The sequence below is a fragment of the Anolis carolinensis genome, unplaced genomic scaffold (genome assembly GCF_035594765.1).
Source record: "Anolis carolinensis isolate JA03-04 unplaced genomic scaffold, rAnoCar3.1.pri scaffold_19, whole genome shotgun sequence".
In the NCBI taxonomy this organism is placed as follows: domain Eukaryota; kingdom Metazoa; phylum Chordata; class Lepidosauria; order Squamata; family Dactyloidae; genus Anolis; species Anolis carolinensis.
The window spans coordinates 1,324,854-1,340,794 of NW_026943829.1; the positions used below are offsets into that span (position 1 = coordinate 1,324,854).

The following is a 15,941-nucleotide window of genomic DNA, read 5'->3' on the forward strand; positions in this document are numbered from 1 at the left end:
CCAGCATATCTATCTTGTTTGCTGTGTCATAATAATAATAATAATAATAATAATAATAATAATAATAATAATAATAATAATAATAATGTGTTGTTGTTGTTGTTGTAATCCAGAGTAACCCCCACAATGATGGTAAAAACATCAAACATCCAGGCATCCTCTGGGCAACGTCCTTGCAGACAGCCAATTCTCTCACACCAGAAGCGACTTGCAGTTTCTCAAGTCACTTCTGATACTAAAAATACTTTATTTTTCTATCCCGCCTCCATCTCCCTGCAGGGACTTGGGGCGGCTAACATGGGGACAAGCCCAAAGAACAAGCAGTACATATGTAAACAACATCCTCAAACAGGTAAAATAAACAGTGGAGATGGGGCCTCGGTGTCCCTCGCAGACTGCGTGACTTCACCTGGTTTGAAGGAACAGTTCTTGCTGCCGGTGCATTTCTTCCCCGCTCTTCAACCCTTTGAGCCTCTTCTGGAAAACCCGGAACAAGAGGAGCTCCTCTTTGCCGCCACCGGACACAGGCCAGGCTCTCCTGCGCTCCAGCTCCAGCTCCAGCAGCATCTCCTGAAAACAAGGCAATAGAGGATAGAGCTCCTATTTGAGATACCTGTAATTAATTTGAGATATCTGTAATTAAATTGTCATAGTTCAATGTTATGTAATCTTGGGATCTGTAGTTTGGTGAGTGAAGGCTCAAGTCCCTCTGGGGAGAGAGGGCAGTCTAGAAATAAAGAATTATTATTGTTATTTTATTATGTCACAGCAAACAAGATATATATGCTGGATTTCATATCACAAAATCACAAGTCGAACACTTCCCAAGTGTCTAGGACTGTGTGATGTATTTTCGGATGATGCGTGCAGATCCCAGCAGGGTGGCCTTTTGCAGTTGGCAGATCGTGATTTTGTCAATGTCTATTGTTTCCAAATGCCGGCTGAGATCTTTTGGCACGGCACCCAGTGTGCCCATCACCACCGGGACCACCTGCACTGGTTTCTGCCAGAGTCTTTGAAGTTCAATCTTGAGGTCCTGATAGCGGCTGAGTTTTTCCTGTTGTTTTTCGTCAATGCGACTGTCACCTGGGATGGCGACATCCATGATCCAAACCGTTTTCTTTTCCACAACTGTGATGTCTGGTGTGTTGTGTTCCAGAACTTTGTCAGTCTGGATTCGTAAGTCCCACAGTATCTTTGCGTGCTCATTTTCCAAGACTTTTGCAGGTTTGTGATCCCACCAGTTCTTTTCTGCTGGGAGGTGGTACTTGAGGCATAAGTTCCAGTGAATCACTTGGGCCACATAGTTGTGCCTCTGTTTGTAGTCTGTCTGTGCGATTTTTTTACAGCAGCTGAGGATATGATCAATGGTTTCGTCGGTTTCCTTGCACAGTCTGCATTTTGGGTCATCAGCTGATTTTTCGATCTTGGCCTGAATGGCCTTTGTCCTGATGTCTTGCTCCTGGGCTGCAAGGATCAGGCCTTCTGTCTCCTTCTTCAGGGTCCCATTCGTGAGCCAGAGCCAGGTCTTCTCTTTATCAGCTTTTCCTTCAGTTTTGTCAAGGAACTTTCCATGCAATGTTTTCTTGTGCCATCTGTCAGCACTAGTTTGTAGTGCGGTTTTCTTGTACTGGTTTTTTGTCTGTTGTGTTTTGAGGAGTTTCTGATTTTTGACTTCAATCAAAGCAGGTTCTTCACTTTGCTTTACATATTCTGCCAGGGCATGTTCTTCTTCTTTGACTGCTTGTTTGACTTGTAAGAGTCCTCTGCCCCCTGATCTTCTAGGCAGATATAGCCGGTCAACATCACTGCGAGGGTGCAGGGAATGATGGATGGTCATGAGTTTTCTTGTTTTTCTGTCCAAATTGTCCAGTTCCGCCTGTGTCCAATTTATGATGCCAGCAGTATATCTTATGACAGGTATGGCCCAGGTGTTTATGGCTTTGATGGTGTTGCCTCCATTGAGCTTGCTTTTGAGAATTTTTCTGACCCTTTGTGTGTATTCTTTACTGACCAGAGTCGTCACATGTAATATTATTACATTATTATTATTATTATTATTATTATTATTATTATTATTATTATTATTGTCACCATACAAGCCCCAAGAGACGACTGTGTGCAGATCTGAGTCACCTGCAATCTGGCGTAGATATCGGGGTTCCCTCTCCTCTGGAATGTGGAACGTTTGGGATTATTTGGATGGTTACACTTTCCCAACTCAGACCTAGAATTTGAAACAAAGGCAGAAGTGTTAGATATATGGTGGCATCACACAGGGATGCATTGGGAACATCTCAGAAAATAGGATGCATCTGCTCTAATGTCGATTGCATTCAACTACATGAATACATATAACCAAAAACATCAGTCTTTTAGTAAAAAGGCTTCTTGGGGTAGATACTTTGCTTTGCTTTGCTCCCAAAGATATTTGCAAAAGCAACTCAGACCTTGATGTGTGTATCACTGAGCCCCTCTGTCCGAAATCCAAGACGGCGTCAAGGAGAACGGCGCAGGCCTCTCTTAGGTCTCCCTCGCAGCCGCCAGCAGCGACAGACAGAGGAAGAAAGTGCTGGTACAGAGCCCAGTAATGGAAGTCCTGCCTGCAAACAGAGACAGAGAAAACCCCACTTTGATTACGGGCCCTTAAAGTCACACACTCTCGGCTTCAGACGGAGTCCAAGCCAAGCCCTCACCTCTCAACGGCAGAAAGAACGTCTTCGTCGGGACAGACTGCCAGTTCCATCAGAAGCCATTCTTGGAGAGTCAGCTGGGAGGAAAGAAGGAAGGCAGGGAGATTCAGAGACAGGGCCTTCTTGGTGGAGGCTCCCAGGCTCTGGAGTAAGAGATGTTGCACCTCAGCGCTGGATCACCTTGCTCTTAACACACACTCCACCACAGCAGGCTAGGTTTAAACAGTTTATTGATAAAAGATAGCAAAGTCCGAATAAAAAGCAGTAAAGAAAGCAAACATCCAAATGCAAAGGCAGTCAGTCAAAAAGGCTATAATCCAGAGGTAAAAGCAATTTGCAGAATATAGTCCCAAGTCTCTGATAAAGGAAATTAGTCCTGAAAACAAGGCAACATGAACTTCAGCGTAAAATCCAAAACACAGATTCCAGGCATGAACATAAACGAGAATCCTTAGACAAGGCAGGAGATGTGCTTTCAAAAATCAACATTGCTTTATCTGAAATCTTCCCCTGTCTCTCCCGTATTTACCCATGTTTACAAGCCAAAAAAGCATTTCTGTGCCCTTGAGTTCCCACGTGTTTGTTAGCGATTCTAAGGGAACGTCTGGGACGATGAACCTTTAACCTTAACCTTGTATCTCTATCTAAGGAAGACTCCTCTGAGTCACTGCCAGAAACACATGGAACTTGTTGATGTTCGAACTCCTGGGAAATGTCACCCTTATCATTAGTTTCTGCTTCCTGTGTCCCCAGACTTTATTGTTGTTGTTTATTCATTCAGTCACTTCTGACTCTTTGTGACCTCATGGACCAGCCCATGCTTTACTTTGGAAACTGTGAAAAATGACCAAACCAACCTCCAGCTACACCTGATTCAGCAAATATCATGACCTACAGTCAGAGCCTATCAACCAGCATCTAAACAACGAAAGCAAAACCACTCCAGAGAACATGGAATTAGACTTTTTGATGACAGGTTGAAAAGTGGACACTACTACCTGGACCAAGTCACACGCTCAGTATTTACCTGGAAGGCTTTTTCCCACAATAGTTCTTTGAAAAGGGGATGCTTCCATAAGCACAAGGCAGCTTTTGAGTAGCAGAAGCTGGGGCGGGATAATGTTTTCCATGGAAGGTCATCATCCATGCTGCCTTCCCAGCTTGTATTTCGGGCTTCCGAGCAAAGAAGGGGCACGACGTACTGAAGCTGCAAAAGAGCGGGCTGCTTAACACACAGATCTAAAAAGCGATGGCTAAAAATGCTCATCAAAGGAGGAAACATAGTTTTGGCATCAACTATATTCCATTCCAGCCCTGCATTTGCTGTAAGAATCCCTGCTGTCTTTAAAAAATAGTATCTTCCATCCCTTCTCTTTTATCCAACTCAGCTAAATAATAATAATAATAATAATAATAATAATAATAATAATAATAATAATAATAATAATTTCATCCAAAAATACATCACACAGTCCTAAATGCTTGGGAAGTGTTCGACTTGTGATTTTGTGATACGAAATCCAGCATATCTATCTTGTTTGCTGTGTCATACAATAAAATAATAATAGAGGAAATAAAAATAAAAATAGAGGAAAGAAGAAGAAGAAGAAGAAATAAAACAATAAGAATTATTATTATATATTATATTATTATTATTATATTATTATATATATTGGAGTCATGGTGGCTCAATGGGTTAAACCCTTGTGCCAGTTGAACTGCTGACCTGAAGGTTTGCGGTTCAAATCTGCAAGATGGTGTGAGCTCCTGTCTGTCAGCTCTAGCTTGTGGGGACATGAGAAGCCTCCCAGCAGGATGATATATACACCCCACTTGCCTAGTTTCCAACAGACCTCACAACCTCTGACATAGATCATAGCAACCCCTATGACATAGATCATAGCAAAATAAAACGGTAAAATGGTAAAACAAACATCCCCACTATTAGATAGAAAGGGGGCCGGTCAAGTCAAAAAATGCAAAAGTATACAAAATGCAAAAAATACAAAACCTTTTAATAAGGTATCTGGGCAAAGTGTTGAGGAGTTATCTAGAAGAGTTGGGGTAGGGAGTCAAGTTGTTTCCAATACCGGGGCAAAACAAAATGCAGAAAAGCGGTATTTCTATAGGAGGGGTCTGTCGTGGGGTTAATTATTCCAATGCACACTGGAAAAGCCATGTTTTTAACTGTTTACTAAATACATATAAGCAAAGACCACCAGCACTGAAGCGATGATTCTCTGCCTTCAACTTCGTGGGACCGGATGCCAAGTTGTCCAAAGGTCCGATCACCGTCTCGCAAAGCAGTTACTCTACTCTCAGTTCAAGAATGGAAAATGGAATTTCAGAGGACAGATGGGCTTAGAGCTAACCATAAAAATGTGGCAGGAACATGGCGAGAGAACTAGGAAGCCCTGACTCTCGATCATTGGAACTGGAGGTCAGCTGTTACCAACAGTGCTGTGGATTTTGCAGAGGCACGAATGAAGGGGAAAAGAGAGATACGTCCCAAGCAAACCCTTGTCGGGACCACCTTCTATCTGGAAATGTATGTCCTCAATGCAAAAGATAGAGCCCCCGGTGACACAATGGGCTAAATCCTTGTGCCGGCAGGACTGCTGACCCACAGGTTGCCGGGAGAGCAGGTGACTTCCCTCTGTCAACTCCAGCTCCCCATGCAGGGACATGAGATAAGCCAACCACAAGGATCGTAAAACATCAAAACATTCACCTCTGGGCAACATCCTTGCAGACAACGAATTCTCTCACATCAGAAGCAACTTGCAGTTTCTCAAGTTGCTCCTGACACACACAAAAACTGCAAAAGACTATGCGGATCCAGAATAGGCCTTTACAGCTATTTGAAGACCCACTACCAAGTCTTGGAAGACAATCATACTCGGCCACAGGTGATAGATGATGATGATGATATAACATACAATAATAATTATTCTTATTATTTTATTTTTATTTTTATACCCAGCCCCATCTCCCCAAAGGGACTTGGGGCGGCTTACATGGGGCCAAGCCCAGGATAAACAAACAATGTAAAAACACAACAATAAAACAAATCAATCAACAATAGAATAGATCATAAAAACTAATAAGATCACATACCCTGTTTCCCTGAAAGTAAGACATCCCCAAAAAATAAGACCTAGTAGAGGTTTTGCTAAATTGCTAAATATAAGGCCTCCCCTGAAAGTAAGACCTAGCAAAGTTTTTGTTTGGAAGCATGCCCGGCGCCCGTCAAACAAAACACCGTAGCATGCAGGGTTGGTAAATGTACATAATAATAATAATAATAATAATGTATCACACAGTCCTAGACACTTGGGAAGTGTTCGACTTGTGATTTTGCAATACGAAATCCAGCATATCTATCTTGTTTGCTGTGTCATAATAAAATAATAATAATAATAATAATAATAATAATAATAATAATAATAATAATAATAAATACATCACACAGTCCTAGACACTTGGGAAGTGTTTGACTTGTGATTTTGTGATACGAAATCCAGCATATCTATCTTGTTTGCTGCGTCATACAATAAAATAAAATAATAATAATAATTATTATTTTATTTTTATACCCCGCCTCCATCTCCCCAGAGGGACTTGGGGCGGCTTACATACCAGTTGTATATGTAAATAATGGTAGTAACAAGAAATTCTTGACAGGGGTCACAGTTTGTCTGGTTTAGTTATGTTGGTTTGTGATGACAACTTCTGTACAGTATAGAATAAATGTTCATTTTTTTTTGTTCAACAATGGATATGAATTCTTCTTCATAGAAAAATAAGACATCCCCTGAAAATAAGACCTAGCGCATCTTTGGGAGTAAAAAATAATATAAGACACTGTCTTATTTTCGGGGAAACACGGTAAAATAGTCATACTTTAGTAAAATCCAGGATTGGCTCCTAAAAGGAACTGGGCCAAAAAAAAAATACTCACAAGACCACACTAGTATAAAGCAGGTTAAAACTCACAAGTCAAAATTCAATGGGTAATTGTGGCAGAGGACATAGCAAATTCCTGAGATGTCTCTTTGGGTCCGCCAATGCAAACCTGTATGGTTAGGACCATAAATGAGGCAATTTAATGTCAGAACTCATGATCTATCTTAGGCTCTTACCTTAAACCATTCTGCGTAAGGCATGAAAACGGCAGGACCCTCCAGGCCAGCCTGGCGCGCGATCAGGAACGCCGTCATCATGCTTTCCAAGTCATAGTCCTCAAAGCCTTTCTTCAGCAGATGGCTCAGGAAGTCTGGGAAAAAGACTTCCCCATAACACACACGTCTCCCACCTTTTTCCCAAAGTGAAAACAAAACAGTATGTGGGCTCAAAATGCCAAAGTCCGATCCAACCACGGACTCGGTATCTACCTTTAATCAGTGGTGCGGCTCCCGACTGGCAGACCAGCAGCGTGGAAACGCAGGAGAGGACGTGATGCCAGTTGACTTCGCTCGTCTCCAGGACGTGCTGCAAATGGCGGACCAACTCCTCCGGCTTGAAGGGCACAAACAACTACAAGGGGAGACAAAGCCAGAAACGCCTTTCACCATCCAAGCAAGGAAGATGGAAAACCATCTCAAGAGTCAGCAGATAGTTTGCTCCTGAGTGAGCAGTGTTATGTTTGGTTGGAGGCCAAAGTGGTTGAGGGGTGTCGCACCTCAGAATAGTTCACCTTGCTATTGACAGTCTTTTGTAGTTTTATTGAGCAAAAGCAGTATACTGTATATACTCGAGTATAAGCCTAGTTTTTCAGCCCTTTTTTTAAGACTGAAAAAGACCCCTCGGCTTATACTCAGGTGAGAGTCCTGGATGGCTTATATTTGGGTCAGCTTATACTCAAGAATATATGGTATATTTATTATTTTTCTCTATTATTATTGGTATTATTACATTTATTATTTTTCTCTATTATTGTTGCTACTACAGTAGAGTCTCATCCAACATAAACGGGCCAGCAGAATGTTGGATAAGTGAATAAGTTGGATAATAAGGAGAGATTAAGAAAAAGCATATTAAACATCAAAATAGTTTATGATTTTACTAATTAAGCACCAAAACATCATGTTATACAACAAATTTGACAGAAAAAGTAGTTCATTACACATTAATGCTATGTAGTAATTACTGTATTTACGAATTTAGCACCAAAATATCATGATATATTGAAAACATTGACTACAAAAATGTGTTGGATAATCCAGAACGTTGGATAAGTGAGTGTTGGATAAGTGAGATTCTACTGTATTGCATTTATTTTTCCTTTGCTTTTCCATTTTCTCTTTTTTGTTGTTGTTTTGTTTTGGGTTTTGTTGTTTTTTCACTCAGTGCACTTTGCCCAATCCATTGTATGATTTTATTAACCATCATCATCATCATCATCATCATCATCATCATTTAATTACTTATTAATCGCCCTCCATCCAAGATGCTCTAGGCGATTTACAAGATAAAATTGTAAAGGATAAAAATACATACATACAAATATTGATAAAATTAACATAGATTAAAAGCTCTAGTAAAGAGCTAGGTCTTGAGTGCTAGGGTATTGCTGTGTTTTATCATGTGTTTTATAATGACTGTGATTTTATTTTATGCCTTTTAATTTTATTTTTGTGTTTTTTGTATTTGATACTCTGTATGCTGGTTTTATATCTGTGAGCCGCCCCGAGTCCCTCTGGGGAGATGGTGGCGGGGTATAAAAATAAAATTATTATTATTATTATTATTATTATTATTATTATTATTATTTTACTCTATTATTATTATTATTACATTTATTATTTCACTCTGATCTTATTATAATTATTATTATTACTATTATTGCATTTATTATTTTACTCTATTATTACATGTATTATTTTCCTGTATTTATTATTATTATTACTATTATTTCAGGTATTATTTTACTCTATTATTATTAAAAGGATACATAAGCACATTTACACTGAAGAAGATGAGAATAATGATTTGATCAGAGTTGGACAGTCTTATCTTAAATTTGAACTTTATGTAAATATTCAAAAACATTTAACCTACTGATGCCTCAATTAATGTAATTTTATTGGTATCTATTTTTATTTCTGAAATTTACCACCCTCGGCTTATACTGGAGTCAATGTTTTCCCAGTTTTTTTGTGGTAAAAACTGGTTAATAATAATAATAATAATAGTAATAATAATAATAATAATACATTTATTTGTATCTCGCCACCATCTCCCCCAGAGGGGACTCGGGGCGGCTCACAGAAATATCAAATACAAAACAATAACAATATTCAATACATCAATAAACAATAACATGCACCCATTGTAATATTTGCACATTAACCAAAAAGAATAAAAACACACTTATTAAAAACATAGAATTTAAAAACAGTGAGGTTGCAATAGTAGATTAGCAAAGTGCACATCATAGGTTGTAAACTCAAAACATAGATCTATATATATAAAAGAGTGATGGCATCACGGCGATCCACAAAACAACAAAACTTTTTTGTGGCTTATATTCGGGTCGGCTTATACTCGAGTATATATGGTAGTTTTTAAAAGGAGCAGGACGACTGTGAAATGCTTGCAGTCAAACCCCAATTAAGGAAGACTTACTTTGCGGTAGAGCAAGGCGAGCACCGCATTTGTCCGAGCAAAGCTCCACTCTCTCTGGAGAGGAATGGCATCGGAAACTGATGGAAAGAAAAAGAAAACTCAATTCACACAATGTAAGGCCAGGGCTGCTAATCAATTTTTTAAATTGTGTCAGAAGCGACTTGAGAACATATTGCAAGTCGCTTCTGGTGTGAGAGATTTGGCCATGTACAAAGACGTTGTCCAAGCGATGTCAGAATGTGTTACCATCCTGTGCTGGGAGTCTTCACGCATGTTCCCACAAGCTAGAGCTGACAGATGGGAGCTCATCCCATCTCACGGATTCGAACCGGCAACCTTCAGGTCAGCAACCCAACCTTTAGGTCAGCAGTCCATCTGGCACAAGGGTTTAACCCACTGCACCACCACGGCTCCTTTATCTGCAACTGATAAATAAAAATAACCAACAGTTCCAATAGAATTGGAATAAGGCAGTCAATGATTTCTAAAGGCGTCTGTAACTTCAAGGCCTTTTATGCACAGGACATTCAATGAAGGCGACGTCAAGAGGACATGGACTCTCTCGCTGGCTGCTTAACAGCTAGCATCCTATTTATTTATTTATGAAACTTATACCTCACCTTTATTTATTTATTTAGTTATTTATTTACATCATTTTTACCCTGCCTTTCTCCCAGGGGGGACTCAAGGCGGCTTACAATAAATAGGCAAAAATTCAATGCCTAAAAACAGTGTACAAAACAACAATTCATATAAAACAGATACCATTACAAAATAAAATCACATTATATAAAATTTTAAGCATATCCAAGATTAAAATCCATTCACATCCAGAATTCTCAACGTAAGTCTTGGTACAGGTCATGTAAAGTCCATGTTCTCATTCATTAAAAGCTTGTGTGCGCAACCATGTCTTTAAGGCTTTCCTGAAGCCTAGGAGAGTTGGTGTCCTGTTGTTGTTGTTGTTGTTTCCATATCAAAATTGGAACTCAAAGAGGTTCACAATTGAACAAAGACTAATACAATTCAAAACATACAAAAAGGTAAAGGTAAATGTTTCCCATGACATTGAGTCCAGTCGTGTCCGACTCTGGGGGTTGGTGCTCATCTCCATTTCTAAGCCGAAGAGCCGGCATTGTCCATAGACACCTCCAAGGTCATGTGGCCGGCATGACTGCATGGAACGCCCTTACCTTCCCGCCAGACCTATTGATCTACTCACATTGGCATGTTTTCGAACTGCTAGGTTGGCAGAAGCTGGGGCTAACAGTGGGCGCTCATTCCACTCCCGGGATTTGAACCTGGCACTTTTCGGTCTGCAAGTTCAGCAGCTCAGCGCTTTAACACACTGTGCCACCAGAGGCCCCAAAAATATATATATATATATACAAAACTGGGTCATAAAAACAGAATATAGAAATGTTAGTTAAAAAAAAAAACCCAAAAGGTAGTTTGACTTCTCCAGGGATTAACATACTCTCTGTCCTCCATACAAGAATGGCTCTCGACTTATATAAAAATCAACTGATACATGAGTATATATGGCAACCTGTTTACAGTATTAGAACAATTCACCCCACAGTACAAAAATAAAATGCAATTTATTTTTTAAAAAGCCCTACCTTTGAGCTGAGGGTTGTAGGTCAGAACTTGGGTCAAAGTTTGGCTGAAGAAGTCTTGCAGGGCCTCAGGCAGGACCAGGCCTTGGTAGGCACTCACAGTAAACACATGGAGCCTATATATATACAAAATAAAATGTACAAAAATAAAATGCAATTTATCTATCTATCTATCTATCTATCTATCTATCTATCTATCTATCTATCTATCTATCTATCTATCTATATACACACACACACAGTAGAGTCTCACTTATCCAAGCTAAATGGGCTGGCAGAAGCTTGGATAAGTGAATATCTTGGATAATAAGGAGGGATTAAGGAAATAATAATAATAATAATAATAATAATAATAATAATAATAAAACTTTATTTATACCCCGCCACCATCTGCCCGTGGGGACTCGGGGCGGGTCACAATGTTACAAAAGTAACAGCGCAAATACATTAACAATATACACAGTTTAAAACACAAGAAGATGATAAAACAGAAGTTAAAACAAAGGTTTATACAACAGTAATAATACAACAGTAATAATATCATAATATACAACAGTAATAATATCAAACAACCACCAATGCCATTCAGTGGGGGGAAAGCCTATTAAACATCAAATTAGGTTATGATTTTACTAATTAAGCACCCAAACATCACGTTATACAACGAATTTGACAGAAAAAGTATTTCAATACGCAGTAATGTTATGTTGTAATTACCGTATTTACGAATTTAGCACCAAAATATCATAATATATTGCAAACATTGACTACAAAAATGGCTTGGATAATCCAGAGGCTTGGATAAGCGAGGTTTGGATAAGTGAGACTCTACTGTATGTATGTATGTATGTATATATATGTGTGTGTGTGTGTGTGTGTGTATATATATATATATATATGCAATATATATACAATATATATATATATATATATATGTATAATAAATTGCATTTTATTTTTGTACATTTTATTTTGTGTGTGTGTGTGTGTGTGTATGTGTGTGTGTGTGTATATATATATATATATATATATATATATATATATATATATATATATATAAAAATTAGAGAAAGAAAATCTCTTAGTGCTCAAGAAGAAAGGCTCTCCCCAAACACGGTTTGGTTTAATGCAAACAAAAAAATAGTATCTTCCATCCCTTCTCTTTTATCCAACTCAGCTAAATAATAATAATAATAATAATAATAATAATAATAATAATAATAATAATAATTTCATCCAAAAATACATCACACAGTCCTAAATGCTTGGGAAGTGTTCGACTTGTGATTTTGTGATACGAAATCCAGCATATCTATCTTGTTTGCTGTGTCATACAATAAAATAATAATAGAGGAAATAAAAATAAAAATAGAGGAAAGAAGAAGAAGAAGAAGAAATAAAACAATAAGAATTATTATTATATATTATATTATTATTATTATATTATTATATATATTGGAGTCATGGTGGCTCAATGGGTTAAACCCTTGTGCCAGTTGAACTGCTGACCTGAAGGTTTGCGGTTCAAATCTGCAAGATGGTGTGAGCTCCTGTCTGTCAGCTCTAGCTTGTGGGGACATGAGAAGCCTCCCAGCAGGATGATATATACACCCCACTTGCCTAGTTTCCAACAGACCTCACAACCTCTGACATAGATCATAGCAACCCCTATGACATAGATCATAGCAAAATAAAACGGTAAAATGGTAAAACAAACATCCCCACTATTAGATAGAAAGGGGGCCGGTCAAGTCAAAAAATGCAAAAGTATACAAAATGCAAAAAATACAAAACCTTTTAATAAGGTATCTGGGCAAAGTGTTGAGGAGTTATCTAGAAGAGTTGGGGTAGGGAGTCAAGTTGTTTCCAATACCGGGGCAAAACAAAATGCAGAAAAGCGGTATTTCTATAGGAGGGGTCTGTCGTGGGGTTAATTATTCCAATGCACACTGGAAAAGCCATGTTTTTAACTGTTTACTAAATACATATAAGCAAAGACCACCAGCACTGAAGCGATGATTCTCTGCCTTCAACTTCGTGGGACCGGATGCCAAGTTGTCCAAAGGTCCGATCACCGTCTCGCAAAGCAGTTACTCTACTCTCAGTTCAAGAATGGAAAATGGAATTTCAGAGGACAGATGGGCTTAGAGCTAACCATAAAAATGTGGCAGGAACATGGCGAGAGAACTAGGAAGCCCTGACTTTCGATCATTGGAACTGGAGGTCAGCTGTTACCAACAGTGCTGTGGATTTTGCAGAGGCACGAATGAAGGGGAAAAGAGAGATACGTCCCAAGCAAACCCTTGTCGGGACCACCTTCTATCTGGAAATGTATGTCCTCAATGCAAAAGATAGAGCCCCCGGTGACACAATGGGCTAAATCCTTGTGCCGGCAGGACTGCTGACCCACAGGTTGCCGGGAGAGCAGGTGACTTCCCTCTGTCAACTCCAGCTCCCCATGCAGGGACATGAGATAAGCCAACCACAAGGATCGTAAAACATCAAAACATTCACCTCTGGGCAACATCCTTGCAGACAACGAATTCTCTCACATCAGAAGCAACTTGCAGTTTCTCAAGTTGCTCCTGACACACACAAAAACTGCAAAAGACTATGCGGATCCAGAATAGGCCTTTACAGCTATTTGAAGACCCACTACCAAGTCTTGGAAGACAATCATACTCGGCCACAGGTGATAGATGATGATGATGATATAACATACAATAATAATTATTCTTATTATTTTATTTTTATTTTTATACCCAGCCCCATCTCCCCAAAGGGACTTGGGGCGGCTTACATGGGGCCAAGCCCAGGATAAACAAACAATGTAAAAACACAACAATAAAACAAATCAATCAACAATAGAATAGATCATAAAAACTAATAAGATCACATACCCTGTTTCCCTGAAAGTAAGACATCCCCAAAAAATAAGACCTAGTAGAGGTTTTGCTAAATTGCTAAATATAAGGCCTCCCCTGAAAGTAAGACCTAGCAAAGTTTTTGTTTGGAAGCATGCCCGGCGCCCGTCAAACAAAACACCGTAGCATGCAGGGTTGGTAAATGTACATAATAATAATAATAATAATAATAATGTATCACACAGTCCTAGACACTTGGGAAGTGTTCGACTTGTGATTTTGCAATACGAAATCCAGCATATCTATCTTGTTTGCTGTGTCATAATAAAATAATAATAATAATAATAATAATAATAATAATAATAATAATAATAAATACATCACACAGTCCTAGACACTTGGGAAGTGTTTGACTTGTGATTTTGTGATACGAAATCCAGCATATCTATCTTGTTTGCTGCGTCATACAATAAAATAAAATAATAATAATTATTATTATTTTATTTTTATACCCCGCCTCCATCTCCCCAGAGGGACTTGGGGCGGCTTACATACCAGTTGTATATGTAAATAATGGTAGTAACAAGAAATTCTTGACAGGGGTCACAGTTTGTCTGGTTTAGTTATGTTGGTTTGTGATGACAACTTCTGTACAGTATAGAATAAATGTTCATTTTTTTTTGTTCAACAATGGATATGAATTCTTCTTCATAGAAAAATAAGACATCCCCTGAAAATAAGACCTAGCGCATCTTTGGGAGTAAAAAATAATATAAGACACTGTCTTATTTTCGGGGAAACACGGTAAAATAGTCATACTTTAGTAAAATCCAGGATTGGCTCCTAAAAGGAACTGGGCCAAAAAAAAAATACTCACAAGACCACACTAGTATAAAGCAGGTTAAAACTCACAAGTCAAAATTCAATGGGTAATTGTGGCAGAGGACATAGCAAATTCCTGAGATGTCTCTTTGGGTCCGCCAATGCAAACCTGTATGGTTAGGACCATAAATGAGGCAATTTAATGTCAGAACTCATGATCTATCTTAGGCTCTTACCTTAAACCATTCTGCGTAAGGCATGAAAACGGCAGGACCCTCCAGGCCAGCCTGGCGCGCGATCAGGAACGCCGTCATCATGCTTTCCAAGTCATAGTCCTCAAAGCCTTTCTTCAGCAGATGGCTCAGGAAGTCTGGGAAAAAGACTTCCCCATAACACACACGTCTCCCACCTTTTTCCCAAAGTGAAAACAAAACAGTATGTGGGCTCAAAATGCCAAAGTCCGATCCAACCACGGACTCGGTATCTACCTTTAATCAGTGGTGCGGCTCCCGACTGGCAGACCAGCAGCGTGGAAACGCAGGAGAGGACGTGATGCCAGTTGACTTCGCTCGTCTCCAGGACGTGCTGCAAATGGCGGACCAACTCCTCCGGCTTGAAGGGCACAAACAACTACAAGGGGAGACAAAGCCAGAAACGCCTTTCACCATCCAAGCAAGGAAGATGGAAAACCATCTCAAGAGTCAGCAGATAGTTTGCTCCTGAGTGAGCAGTGTTATGTTTGGTTGGAGGCCAAAGTGGTTGAGGGGTGTCGCACCTCAGAATAGTTCACCTTGCTATTGACAGTCTTTTGTAGTTTTATTGAGCAAAAGCAGTATACTGTATATACTCGAGTATAAGCCTAGTTTTTCAGCCCTTTTTTTAAGACTGAAAAAGACCCCTCGGCTTATACTCAGGTGAGAGTCCTGGATGGCTTATATTTGGGTCAGCTTATACTCAAGAATATATGGTGTATTTATTATTTTTCTCTATTATTATTGGTATTATTACATTTATTATTTTTCTCTATTATTGTTGCTACTACAGTAGAGTCTCATCCAACATAAACGGGCCAGCAGAATGTTGGATAAGTGAATAAGTTGGATAATAAGGAGAGATTAAGAAAAAGCATATTAAACATCAAAATAGTTTATGATTTTACTAATTAAGCACCAAAACATCATGTTATACAACAAATTTGACAGAAAAAGTAGTTCATTACACATTAATGCTATGTAGTAATTACTGTATTTACGAATTTAGCACCAAAATATCATGATATATTGAAAACATTGACTACAAAAATGTGTTGGATAATC

The 15,941-nt window shown here is 38.9% G+C and overlaps 1 protein-coding gene across 1 annotated transcript in view; it reads right to left on the reverse strand.

Annotated features, from left to right (window-relative positions):
* Nucleotides 1–14,877, reverse strand: part of LOC134294715 (Fanconi anemia group A protein-like) — an 18,922-nt gene extending 4,045 nt beyond the window's left edge. Inside the window, exons 1-10 of the mRNA XM_062966338.1 lie at nt 14,862–14,877; nt 10,943–11,055; nt 9,321–9,397; nt 7,088–7,229; nt 6,836–6,969; nt 3,721–3,900; nt 2,697–2,770; nt 2,451–2,603; nt 2,137–2,227; nt 410–570 (exon numbers count right to left, since the gene is read on the reverse strand). Coding sequence (XP_062822408.1) covers nt 410–570; nt 2,137–2,227; nt 2,451–2,603; nt 2,697–2,770; nt 3,721–3,900; nt 6,836–6,916 — 740 coding nt within the window. The 5' untranslated portion in view covers nt 6,917–6,969; nt 7,088–7,229; nt 9,321–9,397; nt 10,943–11,055; nt 14,862–14,877. The remainder of the gene's footprint in view (nt 1–409; nt 571–2,136; nt 2,228–2,450; nt 2,604–2,696; nt 2,771–3,720; nt 3,901–6,835; nt 6,970–7,087; nt 7,230–9,320; nt 9,398–10,942; nt 11,056–14,861) is intronic.
* Between the last annotated feature and the right edge of the window lie 1,064 nt (nt 14,878–15,941).